Here is a 19,366-nt window from a genome sequence, read left to right as displayed (position 1 = left end):
GCACCCATGCTCCAACCAGCAAAATGGGAGACTATGCTCTAGATTGCCTTATACGTATCCCACTCATGTGCAGCCCATCTCCACTAGAAACAATGAGCTAGTAAATCGTACCCCACCCTTCAGGACTGTAATCCCAGAAAGGTACCCAACCAACCATTTTTACCTTACATACACTCACGAGACGGAACCCCCAATCTGCACCAAGCCAGCCCCCAAGGCCCCAGTAACCACCCGATAATTCTCCATGTCGCCAAGAGACCAACCAACAGACAACAGACCCAATTAAAAGTTGCCTTGATTAACGCAAGATCAGTACCTGCCCATGCCCTGGACATCCATGATCTAATTGTTTCATGGAACGTACACCTCATAGCCATTACTGAGACCTGGCTTCACCCAGCCTCAGGCCCTGCATTACCTCTAGCCACCCCCCTCAGTTACAGTATCCTACAAGCAGACAGACAGGACACCAGGGGTGGCGGAGTAGCTCTAATCTACAAGGAAACCTTGAACATCAGAGAATGCCCAACTAAATTTGAGGGGAACTGTGGCCTGCTCTCACTTAAACTGACCACCTCACATACCAGATCCATATTACTCCACTTGGTATATAGGCCCTCAGGACCAATATGCACCTTTGAGGATAACATGTTCATCTCCTCAACACTAACTTAAAACCATTGACCAAAATCCTCCTCCTCGGAGACCTGAATCTGGGCCTGAATGACACTGCAGATCACAACGCCACCTCGCTAGCCAGTACCCTGAAGGCCTTAGGCGTTTCCCTGCGCATAAACTCTCCCACCCATGTTAAGGGCCTTACCTTAGACTGGTTGTGCAACCTCAACTGCAAAGTCAATATCACAGATATCTGCCCCTGCCCCTGGTCAGACCACTTTGTAGTGATCTTCGCTATCACGCTGCCCCAGGACAACTTACTCACCATCACCACTATGCCTCCTACGTGGGCGAGAAGTTCACATAAAATTACCAGAGATAGAATCCTGCCACTCCTCTCCAACCTCTAGCTTGACAACCTTGCTAAGTGGGCGGATGGCCCAATGGCGCTTGCAAACCACTATGCTAAAACATTGGAATCTGCAGGTTTTACTCGGTCGACCCACTGGCTGCTCATAGGCAAAAGCACTCTCCCATGCCAACCCCTGGTTTACAGAGAACCTCCAAAACCAGCAAGCTAAGAAATGCCAGACCAACGCAGCCTGGACGAAACACCGAAATGATGCCCTTATGATCCTATTCAAATCCACAGCTAGATCCTACAAACTAGCTATAACCCAAGCTAAGGCTACATCTACAATGACTGAATTGCAAACCCCAAATATAAGAGAGTTATTCATCATACTCAAGAAACTGGAACCCCTACTCCAGCCCTGACAGGTTTCACCAGAGACGTAACATCATGCTCAAACATACAAGAGACCCTGTTAAAGAAAACTACCACACTACAAGACTAAATGACCGCCAAGCAATCCACCACCAAAACCCCACCTCCCACACTACCGCCACCCCACCAAGCTCAAGTCACCTTTAACTTAGACCTAGTCTCAAACAATGAAGTGGCCTTCATCCTTGCCACTCTCAAACCATCCAGGTGCAAATGGGACATTTGCCCAGTCCCTGTGATCAAAGAGTGCACAAAATCCCTCACTCCCTTATTCACCAGTTTCATCAATGCCTCCTTCCTTGCAAGTACGGTCCCCACTGCACTGAAGGAATCATGGATCCTCCCACTCCTAAAAAAAGCCATTGCTAGTCCCGATGACACCCACCAACTATTGCCCCGTCACGACAGTGCCTTTTCTGATTAAGATTCTAGATAGGGCTGCGTACATACAAATCCAGCACTTTATCGAATCTAACCAAATCCTAGGTCTGAGCCGAATCGGGCTTCGGACCTGAGCTATCCTCCCAAATATATATATATATATATATATATATATATATATATATATATATATATATATATATATATATATATATATATAGTTTTGCTTGAGGATACAACAGATGGTTTACTTCAAATTAACGATCTCACCTTGCGTCTATCTACAGTGTGGCTGTGATTCAGGTCTGGAAGATCTGGATCAGGTCACACAGTACCTAGGCAGGAATGTTGGTAGAAGGCACTGGGGCACACCCCTCATCACATGCCCAGTGACTCACTGGATGTGCATAGCAGACAGCGAGAAACACCAATGAGAATTGTGTTCATGCTGTGCTGCCACTTAGTACTGCCAGCTTTTCTTACCCATGCCCAGCTAGCTAGACCTATCCCCCATACCCTTCCAATTGCTACAGTACTGACTATCATCTGCACAGACAGCCCCGCTTCTGAACCCATTCAGGCACTAATGGACTGCCAACCTGTTGGTGATGGTGGCTTCATGCTTTTTCCTGCTACATGCATCCCAGTTATTTCTCCAGCTAAGAGATCTAGATTCCAGGTACCAAAAGATGTGCCCCATTTAGCTGCATCTACATCTACCTTTTTCAGCTGCAATAAAGACATCTGCTCTTTGCACTGCCCTTTTGTCCAGTGGCCTAGGGTCAGCCAGGACAGATGTAGAAGTAGCAGAGGGGCTAAGGGTAGCATCTGCTACCACTGGCAACACCCAAATGACATCCCTCTCTCCCAAAATAATGACCACTCCCTCAGCCGATAAGGGTAAAATATGTATCATGCAGATGTAAATGTGTACATAGCATACAATGTAATATGGCCCTATTACATGCCATCAGGAACACCCCCTCACAGTGTGTGTCCTTGAGTGTAGTTTCACACACATTTCACAAACCATGCTGTTCGTTGTACATTAGCACAGGTTTGAAGTGCTTTTGCTACAATCTGTAAATTGTTCTGCTTCTCGTTGGTCTGTACTTTATCAAATAGCTACATACACATAATATTAATTTAACCTACCCCAGAAAACAGTTTGGTATGTAAAAGAGAGTTTGTCATCTGTTATTTTACTGATTAAACACACTCTACACAATACAAAGTGTATAGGCAGACATTCCTCTATAAATGCAGCAGTTGCCAAAGACGTTCAATTATGTTGATGTGAATGTTGACCCATTAAATAGGAGCATACCGGATCTGAGATGACTCCAAAAGACACGAGTTGTCTTAAAAAAGCACAGCCTGTATTATTCTGAATTGCATGCATCCTCATTGGAAGAGGTTGGGACTGCCGTGTGGGGTTGGTCATTTTCCTCATGTATGGAGAAGAAGCTGTCTTGTCCAATCAGATCTCCTGGTTGTGATGGAGAGGACATTTCTAAAGTTCACATTATGACTTTATGACTTTATGTTAAAAAACATTTTATGCAAGATTTTCCATGAGCAAGATTTCATTTCAAATGTATTATATTGGCTGTTTAGGCAAGTAACTTTTGTGATTAGTGGCTATAATGTTGCTGTTTGTGAGAATTCAATTGAAAATTGCTTTGAAAACCAGGCCCTTATAGTCAAATGCTCTAGTTCCCAGGTGACTATTGGTCCCTCTGCAAACTGTACCCTTGATGGGCAAGAAAAACATTTTCCAAAAATGACTGTCCTCAATCACCTAAGAAGGGAAATGTGATCCTCCTGTTAACCTGTTCCTCGAGAACTAAAATGGATCTGAGGGTTATATACACAATGACTACTTTTTTGAGTGATTGAGGCTCGGGCCAGTAAATTTAGGCTAGGTGACTCAGAATGGTGAATCGGCCATTTGGAAAATCATACTCCTCACTGGAGTAGGCATAAGTGTAGGTTTAAATCCTACTCAAATGCATGCCTGCCTTGAAAAAAAAGTAACAGGCATAATAACCTCTATCTATGTGGTACCCTTGCAGAAAGGGTCAGAGCCAGGGATATGTATGCACAAATGCCCCCTTAAACTGATTAAGATGTCCAAAGATCAACTCATAAGTAGGCTCCTGAGACACAAAATGCAATATGATATTAGTCTAGGGGAATAATCTTCTTCCATTGATGCTGTACATCCAAATAACTTCACAATAAACTAAAACCCTAAACTGAGTGGGACAATCTACACTGTTCAAGATGTTGTGAGCAACCATGAAGAGATGCAAGACATTTCCCAGAAAACATCTGACACGAATAGTGATTGGCCAGAAGGTGACTGTTGGCATTCTGTGTCATTTGGGTTTCCTATGGTACTTAGAACATAGTCAATAATGACCTCAAAGAGCTATAGAGTTTCAATGATTATAATTCCAATTTCTGAACTGCAAGCCAAACCGCAATACAGAACCAATCCCAAAACAAAAGGGGCTTGATGAAGAAAGACTTTACCTTAGGGGTATTTTAAACTATTTATGCTTTAATTATACATGCCAGTACTTGATGGATACAGGATGTGTTGATAATGTATGGGTGGCCCTTCTACCCTCTTGATCTTGCTGGGCAGATTATAGTTAGTTTTTGCTTGTGTTACATTGGATGTCTGCCTCAATGAGTTAATCGATGCACATGAAACACATGTGTATAGGCGCGTTACAAATACCATATCATATCATATCATAACTCACAAGTTGGTAGTGCTGACTCTCTCTTTGATTTGTCTGAGGTTGATTCATTTTAAATTATATAATTGCATTGAGTAATATTACCATCTATTATTACTGTGATTAGAAGCTGGAGGAATACAGCATGGGGAGCTACTTTGTTCTCAGAGTTTTTTTACATCTTGTGAACGGAAGGTCGCAGCTGTTTTATTGTGTCTCGGTGTGCCAGAGCTGGCTTGCTATGTTGGCACACAGATCCAGGTCCTCTTTTATGCTGTTCACTTCATTTGTGTTGATAGACCTCATTGGAGGATAGCTCAGGGGCAACGTAGTCGCCTTTGAAGCAAGAGGACAGAGAGCAACACATGTTCAATCCCCGGGTCCGCGCTTAGAGGCCTTTGCGTATTAAGCGCATTATAAATAACCAATCATATCATTGCATGTTCTTGCTCATCTGAGATACCTGTACTTCTCTATGAATGTTGCCTTTCCTTTTCCACCTCTTTGATCTGAACACTACCCATACATATCTCACAATGGCTAATGTACTTGTTAATACGAAGCGTTTAGTAGCATTGAACTGTTACTTTGAAATAATCTAATGATACATTTTGGTGGGAAACAAACATGGCAATGTATCCAATATTATTCCAATCAAATGTGAACATTTGAATCATTATGATGCTAGCAACGTTAGTGTGGACCTGTCTTACAGTATGATGGACAAAAAAAGGAGCAAATAACCACAATTGATGGAATAAAACATTATAGAAATACCAAATCGTGCCATAGCTTAAAATGCACTGGTTTGCATGATTTCTGTACCTTCAATTGTAAACGCGCATTGCCATATTACAGTAATTACAGAAATTAGCCACAGGGAAGCTGAAGACGGCTGTGCCCAAGAAATACTGTGCCCAGAGTAGAGTTCCAGAATTTGGCAAGTGTGCAATGGTTCTCTTTATCCATCACATAAACTTAGGGCATCTGACTGAGCTACAATACTGTTTCTGCCACTAAGCGTGGCATGCAATATAAATGGTCCACAAGCAAGAAGGAATATTTCATACTCTAGCATCATGCCGCTTTATAATTGTTCATTTATTGTAATTGGTTATTTATAACGCTCTTAATACCAAGAGGTTTCTAAGCATGGACACATGGATCGAACCTGTGTTGCTCCACGTCATCTTGTATCCATGGTGAGTGCATTGCCCCTGAGGTATCCTCCCAAGACAACACTCTTAATACCAACGAGTAGGTATCTAAGCGCAGGATCGGGATTCAAACCTGTTTTGCGCTGTGCTGTCTTACTTCCAAGATAAATCAGTTGCCCCGAGCTAGCCTGGGCACAGATGATGTTACAAATATTGATACACCACATTTTTGCCAGATAAAAAACGAGTCAAATGTTTAGCAACGGGCGTTTATGTGCCTCTGTGTGTGTTTAGTTGTTTGTGTGTGTTGCTTGAAGAAACATTAGAAATTAAAGGATGTTTTTTTTTGCCAACTGACAAATGCTCAATTTTCATTGGAAACCATTTTATAACCTGCTGTGTATGGCTTCCATGTGACACATTAAATAAACCAATTTGGTGGTAAATGCAATAAAACAAGATTTGTGGGTCTTGTAGAATTGACTGATTCGATTTACAGAATTAAAAGTATAAATATATGATTGAAAAGATGAAGCTGTTACAAACAGGATGAAGATTAGGGGAAAATCAAATAGACCTTGTGACACCTGTCCAATGAAGGCAACTATAGCACAGCATTGTGTTCCTTTTCACATTGCAAGGGCCTTTTTCAATCATTATATTCAAGACCTTTGCTTTCGACAAAGTGATAATACCTAAAATATCAAGCAAAACTGGAAAAACTGTGGTGAATTCTGTATTATTTTCTTTTACCCAAATGTGGAAACTCCCTGATAAAACAATGATTAAAAACCACTAAGCAACATTGACAGCAGCCTCTCCTTCCAGAAACACAAATCCAAGAAGGCCAAAATAGCTTGCCTCAGAAACTCCACCTTTTAAAATATCAAAGCCGTTATGATGCCGCAGGACTGCCAGACCGTAGTCCAGGTACGTGTAGTCGTGCATGTCGATGGGGGTAATGCCCTCCTGAGGGGACTCCCAGCTGCTTACTGAACTCCCTTAAAAGCAGTCCACCACGCTGCAGCACATATGTTTATGGGTTCATGGAAATTTGACTGAACTGCTCTCCATGCCTTGATACTGTTCAAGGTTGTATGTGTCATCTACAAAGCAGTCATGAGTAGCACACATGCGTACCTGGCCGCTAAGCTCCACATATCTGGTGGCAAAAAAAATAAAAATATATATATATTCAGACCTTAGAATAAGTCTACTTGAGTACCTTCTGAACAAATTCTGTTCTTTTTGTTTATGCCCCCTCTAGGGAAAAATCAACCCTTAAACACCAATTCTGCCCTGAGGAAGGCTTCAACTATTGTTGCCCATTTGGCACGCCGAAACGTGCTATTTACGTGTTTTGTTCCTTAGTCATTTTAGGAACATATGTATGATCTACCCTACACGTCGGCAGATAACCACAATAATTGTGTTTGATTTATGTCTCTCTGTATATCAGGGTAACTTTTCATACACCCTGGTATTCTCCCACTCTGTAGGAACAACTTTTGTTCCCACTGGGTTCGTTTTCTAATTAAGCTATTGTATGTTATCTATATTGTTTGTGATGAATATACTTTTCTGTTATTTTGGGAATCTATGTACATATTATGAATACTTTGTTGCATGTTTTCGTTTTTCCAACATTTTTATCTTCTGTAAAAAGTGTTTTGAATTCTAAAAAGTGATTTGATTTCTAAATATTGTTTGACATATTAAACTTATCATTGTATTTTAAAAACATATCTTTGGTTTTCCTATGTGACTTTCCCCATAGAAGCACATTCCTATTTGACTAATTTTGGAGATATAACTAAAATAATTGACAGAAATTAGGACTGTCCTCAAGAGTGGGCACCTCTTTTGGTTTTGTCTCTACATGCGCCTCTCTGAGCAAGTCATCCAACCGTCTTGAATCAAAACTTGTCTGCAAAGAGAGGACATGCAAACAATACCTCTCTTTTCACAAACCCACCCTCTGGAACTCAATCCCAATGTCATCTCGCAATGCCCTCACAATTTCCCAATTTCTCAAATCACTCAAAACATGGCCTTTTCAACAATACCTTTTTCTAATGGATGCACAAAACGACACACAGAACTCAACTCACAGTACTACACTACGGTTAAAATATGCCAGGCCAAATGCTGGCTACCCACACTCTTTACAGTGATCCACTGCTCTTGAGCTAGGTCCGTTGTTTACATAAAAAAATACAAATATTAAAAATAATAAAAACATTATTGGTCGGGTTATGGCACACGTGCGCTGGCACAGACCCAGTTTGCTTATGTGCAATTGCATTAGCACAATTGCAAATGCAGTGGCAAAAAAAGGCATTTGTGTATCAGCAAATGGAGGTTGCAAACGTGCAAATGTACATGAATCTGCCCGATACGTGCATTATTACAAAGCTGCCTGTTTCACTCTAGTCAAAAACACCATTATAAATGTGTCCAAAATTTAACAAAATAGTATTTCCATTTTGGAAAGAAACCACGGATAATTTAAATGAATCTCAAATACAATTGTAGGCTCTATTTTAGGGTTTGAACAGGTGGAAGCTAATTTGGCAGAAGTAGTGTGGGAGGTTTAGCATTCTCTGCTGATTAGACTCATTTGTAGTACTATATTTGTTCTGATTCCCACATGAATCTATGCAAATTCACACAAAGTCTCAATGCAGCACCATATACTAGATCATGTTAAGTGCTGTTTATACTGCAACACTCGCCTCTGTAGTGGTCTAAAACGTTTGTCTCGGGAGAGGCGAACTTGCCCCCATTCTCCCAGGAGTGTCCAGAACTCGCTCAGCAAGAAAATAGAAAAGGGCAACAGAGTAGAGGAGTGAGCAAAGGTGAGATGGAATAAATGTACATTGTTTTTTTTTTTTTTTAATTTATGAAAGGGAACAAGGCATGGATAGTGTCATGTGTATAGAGTCAGTGAGGAATGATCAATTGGTGCATGCTGAATGCTCCTGCAAAAGAGCCACGCAGGCACTTACAGGGAAGCACTGCAGCTAGCCAATGAGTGGTTTCGCGATGGGCTTGAGATGTGCATAAGCCCACCCCCTAAGTGTGGAGGTTGATTTGTCTATTAGCTGTTCCAATAAACTGACTGACTGCAGAGCGATACACCCAGCGACGTCATTTAGGGCCCACGGGTCACAACTATGAACCCTGAGGTCTCACTTGCTACCCATGTGCACTCCTTGCTACCCCTAAAAATAAAAGAAACTTAAAAAAATAAAATGCAAGCTCCTGGAGTAGACGCATTAAAGGTTTATTCCAGGCACACTTCAGGGGGTGAGTCACTGATGTAGTCTGTTCTTAAACACCTCAACTCAGCCTTTCATCCTTCTGAGGTCGATAAATGAGTACCAACACATTTTGGGCTATATTGTATGTATATATGTTCTATATAAAGCGCTTAAGCGTAAGTGCTATATAATAACACATCAATATCATTTGGTGTTGGACGTCTGCTTGCATTCACAGTAGTTTGGTAATATGGGCCTATACATATTGATCTTAACGATACATAAGGCGATCTATTCTTGTATGAAATGTATATCGCATAATAGTGATATTGTAACCATATTTTTCGTACTGTTCTTAGGGACAATGCATTGTGATGCCACTTCCTGTTTTGTCAAGGGGTGAAAGGTCGGATTCCATCGCTTGCCGTGATATTACTTTGATGTGGGTGAGATGACATCACTTCCTGTGATGTCATCAGTGGTCAAGGGTCGTATGATGTCTCTTCCGCTACCCCAGGCATTTTGGTGAAACGACATCCCTGGATACATCTGGAAATACCCAGATGACTCTCAGATGTCACAGGGACTAGAGTGTATTGCCATCCCTCACATTCTTATAAGTTCTTAAATACGAGACCAAGTATGAAATACCAGATACTTTTCTCTACAGATTAATTAAATTCTCTTACAATAAAATAACATTGCACAGTTACCCTCGTATTTGCCCGTAGGAAATCACTTTATTTTATTGTATAGTAGGAAAGCACTATACACACAGAATACTTTACTTCAATGACGAAACACAGGGGCCCTCTTTTGTTTTATGAATAGGCAGCTATTTTCTCAGATTATGGCCCCATCCCTATTCCTTTACTTTAACTGTCAAAATAAAACAAAAATCCAGTCACTTTTGAAAATCTCAACCAATCACCACGCCAGTCTGTTTCTGCCTTGCAGTCCGGACGCCACACACCGAAAAGAAAAACACTTCTCCCCAAATTAACAAGTGCGGCAGCTGGGGTGCTTACCCCATTCCTCTTGCTGTGCAAGTCAATCAAAGACTAGCCCAGATCTGCCAAACAAAGAAAAAAGAAGCTGCTCCCCAGTTATGGCTACATTCTAAACAACACGTGTGTACTCCATTGTATGTGCAGGTACCCTACTTTACACTGGCAGAAAATAATAAATATATTTTTAAAAACACAGGTATCAGAACGTTTACTGACATTAATAGAGAATAAGTGTAAGGTACCTGTTTTCCCAAAAGTTTGAGCATGAGAAAAAGGACACTTTAATTTGTAGTCAGATGATAGAAGGCATTACATATCTAGAAACTTTGAATATCTTTTGTTACAATAACATAATGATTACATTGCATACATTTGCATACATTTGCGTTAAGTACTCTAAGGTCCCCACTCTCAGGCATTAGCAGGTTTTCTTCATGATTGCGCCCAAATTGCATGTCCAGTTTTAAAAAGGCAGAAATGTATCATGCGTCGGACATTATTCTTTTTGAATAATATTTTCTGTGGTAAATTACAACATAGTTTAGCATTAGGCCTGAAATTGGTGATATTTGGGAATCAGATCCCTTATCTATAGTGTGATATCTTTACAATTAGATTAAGGTAATCGATAGACATAAATATTAAAACAAGCTGGATGTTTGCATCACAGAGAATGCTTCTTCTGATATTGGGCAGGCGTTTGATCAGTGGATCTGCCTGTTATATCAAAAGTAATTCTATAGCATTACACATCAATGATTGTTTATCTCTTAATTATGAACTCATGTTTTACATCCTATTTTCTTTTCTCATTTATTGTTTTAATATGAGAATGCAACCCTGTCTCAGTGACTAATATAGGACAGGACAGGCCGTGTTTCTGAAATGTAAATGTATTTCAATTAAATCTAACTTGCTCAACTTAATATTGCAGATTTCCGGACAGAGGCTCAGGAGTGAGATGCTTCTTTCTGAAATGGCAACCAACCCATCTATCTTCTTTTCACATAGGAATCCTTACATATGCAATAGGACTCTTGTTAGATGGCCAGATAAGTTATGGAGAGTAGATTGCAAGGTTCTAAAGACTAGGTGCACCTCTATAGACAGTACAGGCTTTGTTATCATATGATACAGTCAGGCAGGGGGTAAGAAGCCTCTAGGAGATCAGGGTAAGCCAAAGTGGCTAGGAATTCATTGGTTATTGTCAGACCTACTGTGTTCGGGAAAGTCGTTTAGATTATTATTATTTTTTTATTACCCACCTTGTACCGTACCTGAGTTTGGTTTCAAAGGATCCATGATTTGAACCTCAGTTGCTTTGCGTGGTCTTGCTTCCAAGACCAGCACATTGCCCCTGTGCTATCCTCCGTTCATCTATGTTCAGATATTGGGGCTGCCTAGCCTAACTGACATGAAGTAGCATGTTCATTTGAATGATCTCATAAATAGTATAAATCTACTTCATTCTGTATGTGGGTATGCATTGACATGTATGCAAACTTCTGAAATGTTCAAACGTTATTTAAAAGCAGTCAATTTCTTTGTTTTGTAGTCTGAAATAGTGTTTGAAAATCACTCTATGTTGTGAATGTTCTATCGAGGAGGCGTTCATGATACATTGAAACAACATCAATTTAACCTCATTCAGCACCAAATGTGCTTTTAATCTAAGGGCTAAACAGATGTACAAATGTAGATGTCATAGTAACCATATAATACAAATTCCAGGTCCATTAAGGGGCTGTAGTACAACGTGTTGGGCATCACATCCTCACAAGTTGTACCTTATGTTACCTTTGCAGCATTTTAAATCTCATGAATGTTAGATCAACTAGATTATACAAGAAAGAGCAAGAAAAACAGCTCAATAAGTGTTCCTCCCTCACTCCAGTCCTCTAATCCATGTATTTGGTCAAACAGGTTATCAAACATCGTGCTTATTTTTGTGTCAGTTGGTTTTGGCCATGAAAAGAGGATTTGAGAAAATGATTCTGTGGATTTATGAAGTATTGAAAAGATCAAAGGTCACTTGCACCAGCCTGAAAGCTGACCAGGCCTAGATATCCCATAACCTAGCATGGCCACGTCCAGGGAAACACTGAAAGCACATATGTCAATTTGCTTGGAATGAGGAGAAGCTATTCTTCTGAATTGCACTGAAAAATAAAGAATAATACACAAAAACAGGTTGCTGTAATTACCATAAGGTTGAACAGAAAAACATATTAAACTGATGTGAGTCAGGTAGAGGGGCGTGTCAGAGAAACTAGGGGTAATGGGATGGCAGTGGACGCAGGGAAAGTTAATTCATATTTATATCATTTACTGGAGGTTTGAATCTTTTGCAGAGTTACTTTTTATGAATAAAAGCAATGGATATTTATTCAGATTTTGCAGGAAATTACTTAAGACCTCCTTCGAGCAGAGTTTTAAGCCAAACCAACAGACGGTAATTATGTCCACTGGATGCAAAAGATTTATCTTTACATAAGATAAATCTACTCCATTCAAGCAGGGACATATCTTTAGCAATGTAGTCATCAGGCAGAGGAGAAGCAGCAAATATTCCCTTGTCATGATATCTATCTCTTGGAATAATGTCACGTGTTATGATATGATATGATAAGCCATTAATAGCACACCTCTACACAAGTGTTTCTAGGTGCAACACAACAAGTGAGGATACAACAAATGATCTTACTAGGCATTGTGTCATTCAGATCGTGCAAGTGTGATATGCAAAAGTGCATGGGGGAGGGGAAGTGCCAGGGTGAGGGGAAGCGGAAGTGCAATCAGGGCAGCACAGCTCTGGGTAAGTGCAAGGAGGCAGGGGAACGTAGGGTTCTACATACAGCCCCTAAGTATGCAGTGGCCAGCAGGCAGTGCAGGGGCTATGGGTCGTGGGGGTGCCTGGTACCAATGAGACTCTGAGCGTAACCAGGCAACCAGTCGGCACAGCAGAAAGGTCTGTCAGCAGGTGAGGGAGAGAGAGAAAGCAGAAGCAAAAAGCAAGGTCCTGAGCTGCTTCTGGATCTTCAGGTGGTCTGGCTCAGGTTTGAGAAGGACAGTGAGGTCATTCCATGGGAGGCACCCACAGAGGAGAGAGATCTACCCCCACTCTCTACCTGGAGAAGTGTCTGACCCGCTGAGAGTTGGAGGTGGCTGAGCAAAGGGCTTGAGAAGGATAGGTGTTTAGGAACAGAGCGTTGAATGTAGTGCGGACCTTGGCCCCAAAAAGCCTTGTGGATGATGCAGACGGGCTTGAACTCGATCCTTGCAGCCACCGGGAGCCAATGGAGAGATTTCAGGGCTGGAAAGATATGCATATTCGCGGATATGCACGATTCAAGGATGTCTCCTGGACACCTTGACATTATCTCAGAAATGTTATGATCAAATCAGCATTTGCAGTTGACGATGCAGGAGGGACACTACCATGCTAATGCAGTCTCATCATTTCGCCATCTGTACGATGGAAGCTCCCACCGGCTGGCATTCGTCTCACTGAGGGTAGCGCCATGTGACACTGTCTATGTTACTTTATGGGAGCACTGAACTGCTGAGAAGCAACCTTGCATCTCCACTGGTACTCCATACCATTTCAATCTTGTAATATGGCCATTAAACTCTTAGCATGGAAGCAAGGCTTGATTACAGTCCACCCTGTGTTTGAAATCATTCAATTCTGGTATCTTTATCAGTGCATTTATAGATAAGAGCAGTGTGCCTGCTTAGGATACAGTAAAAAACAAGAGTGACAGGGGATACCTGGTATATCTCTGTGTTGTGATCTGTCCTGGACCGAACCGAAATATATATCTAAACGAAAAAAGATAACAGCACTTTTGTTTCCATTGGTAAGCTCAAGATATGCACACACTTCTGTACAACCAATACCTCACAACAACGTACTATGGGATATCGTTGGTTAAAATATCAGAACACATAACATGTGGTGTGAAACAATTAAATTCACATCACTCCCAATTACAATTCATAATAAAATCTTTATTAAGTTATGAATTTTCGAAAATCACTGATACAGTTCTAAAAATCATCAATATATCACCATATTACAGTACATTATACAAATCCTGTAAAGTGCTGGGATGGATTATGATTCCATCAGGACTTACACATGACTATATAAGATTCCTTGAAGACACGCTCCAAACATACTTCACTCGTACACAAACAACTGAACATTCTCACTTCACTATTCTGTAACATATTACTCACACCAGAGTCTAAAAAAGAGACAACATTCTAAAGTACAAGCGAATATCCTATAGTTTATAAAACGATAGATAGATATAACTGCAACAAAACAAAAAACAATTTTACAGTCAAATCAAAGTATTTCACTATTTGTTGCACTATTCCTTATACAACATATTCATGTTCCCCAACCCAAAATGTTTCTTTCCGTACATCGTTCATTAAGCGGAAATTCATCAGGGCTGAGTAGGTCTGCAACCTTCAAGGAAAGGTGTATGGAAGCACAGACGTGTAGACACCATCAAAAGCTCACCTATGATACAAATCAGAAACACACTCAGTCGAAATGAGTACATAATTGTGTCGACTGAGTCTTTGCACATCCACTGAATAAAAAAGCGGAGCGCAGAGAGGGGCACTTAGCACCCTCTGTCATCCTAATCAAATAGGCACATTAATTGGTTATGCATGTTCCAAAATCCACAACCACTTCATAACACTGTGTTGGAACAAGTATCATCAGCCATAAAGCCCTTATAACCAGAGATTCCCACAACGTGACCCTGGGTTGAAGGTGCACCGTGTAGCCCTCAAAAAACCTGACACCCAGACTCATAAGGTGCCAAATCAGGTGCACTCACAAAAAGGTACTCACACCCTTATGACTGCTTTGATTACAACCGCCATCATTAACAAATGGTATCGACAGGGCATCCACTTCCTGTCTGCAAGCTGACAAGATGTAAGTTGGTTTAGTCGTATAAATCACACATCAGCTGAGTAGAGCTGCAATCCAAATGAAAGGAAATTCAAAATCATCTCCATTGTGCTGCCCAATGGCACATTATAACAGCAATTACACTAAACAACACGGTCAACCAGCATCCGAACCGTTACTAACCTTATTCTCCCAATTTGTAGGGTTCACGGCCTCGGTCATCACAGCTACTCGATCATTTCATTCATAACTCTTCTATCGACCGGAACAATTCTGCCGTCTTGCAGAATTACTACAAATAGCAACAGGGCATCCCTATCATTAAAAAAGGCAATAACCCACACTATCAGTCTATGCAAAGGCCCCCGTGATCAAGTCAACACCATCTATGGGTTAGTTTTCATAATGACATAAATGCTATATGTGCCCAGAAATGAAGTTCTACCAGGACCACTGGAGGCCCATACGCTACTACTCCTTCATATTGGATATTGCTCCTCAAACGGTACGTATCATATCCACACTCACCGTTGTGTTATCGGCCACTACGCGGATCACTTCTAATGCGTCCTGTGTATTTCCGGACGGGGAAAATGATGGGAAGCAGCTGTTCATAAATACAGGTTACGTGTAACCAACCTCAGCACGGAATCAAGTAACTACGTTTGGCAGCCATCCTCAAACAGGTTCAAGTGTTATACCCCAGTAGCACCTCTGCAAGGCTGTCAATATAAGCCCCGTCCTCTTAGACCAAAAGAGCCGACTGACAGACGAACGATTCATATAAAATGAGCATTCGCCTCCAAATAATGGAATGTTAAAAATGTGCATTATCCAACTGTGAACTCGACAACTACCCATGGATTTGCTTCAAAGCAGTGATACTGGAACATGATCTTATATATTCCAGTCCAACTGTTCGTTTAAGCCCAATAGATGACTTTTACTCAAAAAAATGAGTTTCATCTCTTCTCTGGACAGCGTTTGTTTTATCTAGAGAATTATTATTTGTTGTGGGTATTTTTTTAACAATACTCCATTTAAGATCATTGCAGCTATGGTCATGCATGATAAAATGGCCCACCATCGGAGCCGTAAGGGTTCTCTTCCTAATACAACTCCTGTGTTCACTCACACGGACCTTGATCTTCCGTTCCGTCTTCCCAATGTACAATTTGGGACAAGGACACCATATGGCATATACTACATTCATGGAATTACAATTCGAGAACAATCTCTGTTCCCATGGTCTAGGTAACCCAATGTCTACCTCAGTAGTTCTCTGTGTGAATTGGCAGAAAACACACATCCCACACAGTGCTTAGGATACAGTAATTGTACGATTTCTTTCTGTAGTACAATTTTGTTTTGTATTTATATACTTAATTATTGACATACTACTGTAACAGCCCATGTGCACGGCCACAGTGCGTACGGAAAGACATTTTCAAAGTTTTAAAAGGGAGACGTTGTAGAGCAGTGATATGCTGAAAATAATTGTATTTACAGAAAGCCCTCTGTATGGGGAGGAAACATAGTCATTTGTATTTGTTATGTTAAAGAAAATAGTACTCAATCAAATTAATTTGTATTTACATTTGTGTAGTTTATATATATCAATTGGATATAGAAGATACAGTAGGTTTTCATTAACACAATAGGGCCACTATATCTCCTAAGGCAACAGCTCCCTCTTGTGGTGACAGCAGGTGAAGCTATGCGAATTGGCATTTCGGTACTGTGCATGAATATATCGGACAAACATAATCTGGTCTTTTATTATAGAGGATTGTGGTAGTTGTAAGACACTAAAATAATCATAGCACACAGTAATACCATTCAATTACAACTATAATAAACCTCTATAATCTGTTTCCACAAATCTATTTTTAAATCACTGGAATTGTCTTTGCAATCATATGTGCATGACACATGCAGGTGTTCTCATATTTCTGTGTGAAGCAGGAGGTTTCAGACAAAGTTGTGTTTTTTTTTTTTCTTCTAGACGTCTTTAACCATCTGTTCGATAGTTCTAATGTACTGAGACTTCAACTTTCATGCAGGCATTTACAATATAGATCTTTTGCTAGGGTGGGGTTACTGGCTTGACTGGCATGCTGGAGTTCGGAGAAAATGGAGGAAACCCGCATATCCACTTTGAGATTCTGGGCACAAACTATGGCGAGGATCTCGGAAGAGGTGTACGCAAGGTAAGAGGAAAACAACAGAACTATTATTCGATTCCGAATTCTGAAATGCTTCCCCTATCTAAAAAGCACATTCAATGAAATACACCGTTATGGTCATCTTGTCAAAGCTGTGTGGACCTACTTTCATGGTGGCTTTCAAATGTAGGTGTGCACAAAGTTGGAATTTTCAAGCACTGTCCATGAAGCAGCACTTTGTTTCTAATGTATTTTGTTAATGCATTATTGGATGTGTGTTCAGATGATACGATACTAGCAGATGGTCCAATTAATGATGTACGAGAGGATTTTGTATTACCCTTTTCACTGCTGGGTCGTCAATCATTTAATACGGGCATAGGATGTGCACGCATCTCTCAAGGTGAGTAAAATGGCTAAAAGCACCAGCTCTATCCAACATTAACTGCTGAGTGGAACATGGGTTTATGTTCATTTGTAAGTTTGTTGTTTTATGAATTGTAAATTTTATCTTACTTTAAGGATTTGTAGATACATGACTGGAGTTGGAGTTTTGGCAGTGTTTTTACTGTTCGATGGATTGTATTTCTCAACAAGAAACTATGATGGTGATGATGTTGATGATGAGTGGTGGTTTACCGTGAGATAGAGCTTCAGAACAGCCATCGGCACAGCGCTTTACTTCTGGAACACTGCTATGATTGGAATGCATGCTTCTCGCATGTAGACAGTTGCAGCGACTGTTTCAAAATGGCGACATGCTGAGCAAACAGAAACATTATTAATGCCAAAGTCACACATTTCTACAAACAAGACCAGTCGTCTTCGTCACATAATCAAACATTTTAGAGGGGCTGCATAAGAATATGAAATGCTTGCAAAAATCAACAATTATATATTACCGTACCCATCAGTACCCAATTGTTCCATCCTGCTATCAGCCAAGTGGCCTGTATCATTTTCCTATTCGTTGTTTCATGGTGGGATATGATGTTTTGTTTTTCCCATTTTAAGTATGGTTCTTTAAGCACCAGGATGCAAAGTGGAAAGCCAGTACCGGCTCATGGTGTCATCCATGACATGAGTCCACTTGGCATTGATGCATTGTAGAGTCAGCTAGGACACGGAGAGGGGGCACCATCACTGCTAATACACGTGCTCCATGTACATCTACTCCTAAGAGGGATCCACAACATCTAGTGCTCTTCTCTGCTGAACTTAATGAGGTTCTGTTGGACATGCAAAATCAGGATATTGCTTTGTTTGTAATGGAGGTGATTTCAATGACAGGATTGGAAGAGATGTGTTAGATGACCCATTTGATCATTCACAAACCTGAACTCCAATTGCAGTATTTTAATGGGAAATCGGGAAGGGAAGTTGTTAAGAGAGATGTTGGGAACACATGGTGTGTGTGTTGTCAATGGGAGAAGCCCCCAGATATACCTGCCAAAGGGACTTCTTATTTTTCACTGAAAATGCTTATTGACTATTTTATCATTAGCTACTGTGATTATTGTTGTGTGGTAGACATGTTAGGTAACAAAGTAATCACTTTCCATTATGCCTGGTATATAAGTCATCTAAGGAGTTAGTTATGGCACCTTGTTCTATAACAGGGAATGTTCCCCAAATTAATTGTAAAGATAGGCTTTACTGGAGTCACATAGATCCTTGCAGGCTGTTAAAGAAAATAGTCATTGAATGAGGGTTTGATTTGGGGTCATGTCTAGAGGTAGATCAGCAGGATACTGGTCCTCATTACAAGTCCGGCGGTAACCTTGCCGGTACTACCGGCGGGTTGCCACCAGACTGGCAAGATTTAACGGAGCCTTGCCGTTAACACTAGGGGATTACAACCCTGCCGTTCCAGAAAGTCAGGCAGTATTTAAGTGTAAATCCCCATTCCCATTGAGTCCCATAGGACTGCATAGGTCCTGTGCTACTTTGTAACTCTGTGGGCGGGTGCAGTTCCAACCACCAGTTCTGACCCTGGCAGGCGGGACGGCACCTGCCCGCAGAGTCATACTGTGCTGGTCCAGTAACAACGGTGCCGGTAGGCCTACCGGCACCGTTGTTACCGGACAGGCACAGTTGTAATGTGGCCCACTGACTTGATTGTTTCTTTTGACAATTTTAAGATATTTATCGAATCAGTAATAACTGTAAAGAGTAAGTCCATGACAAAAGTTATTAATTAGGAAACTCAGTGTGATGACGGTTGCAAATCTGCTAAGCAACTGCTTTTAATAACACTTAAAAAGCCTGCAGTTAGTTGAACAAAGATCTAAACTAT

General features: G+C 40.8%; 1 protein-coding gene across 2 annotated transcripts in view; it reads left to right on the top strand.

Annotated features, from left to right (window-relative positions):
- Positions 1–19,366, top strand: part of GRID2 (glutamate ionotropic receptor delta type subunit 2) — a 2,892,146-nt gene that overhangs the window by 1,741,655 nt on the left and 1,131,125 nt on the right. For both annotated transcript variants that reach the window (XM_069630564.1, XM_069630565.1), the window contains exon 8: positions 16,996–17,115. In XM_069630564.1, the coding sequence (XP_069486665.1) occupies positions 16,996–17,115 (120 nt within the window). The remainder of the gene's footprint in view (positions 1–16,995; positions 17,116–19,366) is intronic.

The sequence above is a fragment of the Ambystoma mexicanum genome, chromosome 6q (genome assembly GCF_040938575.1).
Source record: "Ambystoma mexicanum isolate Mex_15411 chromosome 6q, UKY_AmexF1_1, whole genome shotgun sequence".
In the NCBI taxonomy this organism is placed as follows: Eukaryota; Metazoa; Chordata; class Amphibia; order Caudata; family Ambystomatidae; genus Ambystoma; species Ambystoma mexicanum.
This window is presented reverse-complemented; position numbering and strand designations above follow the sequence as displayed.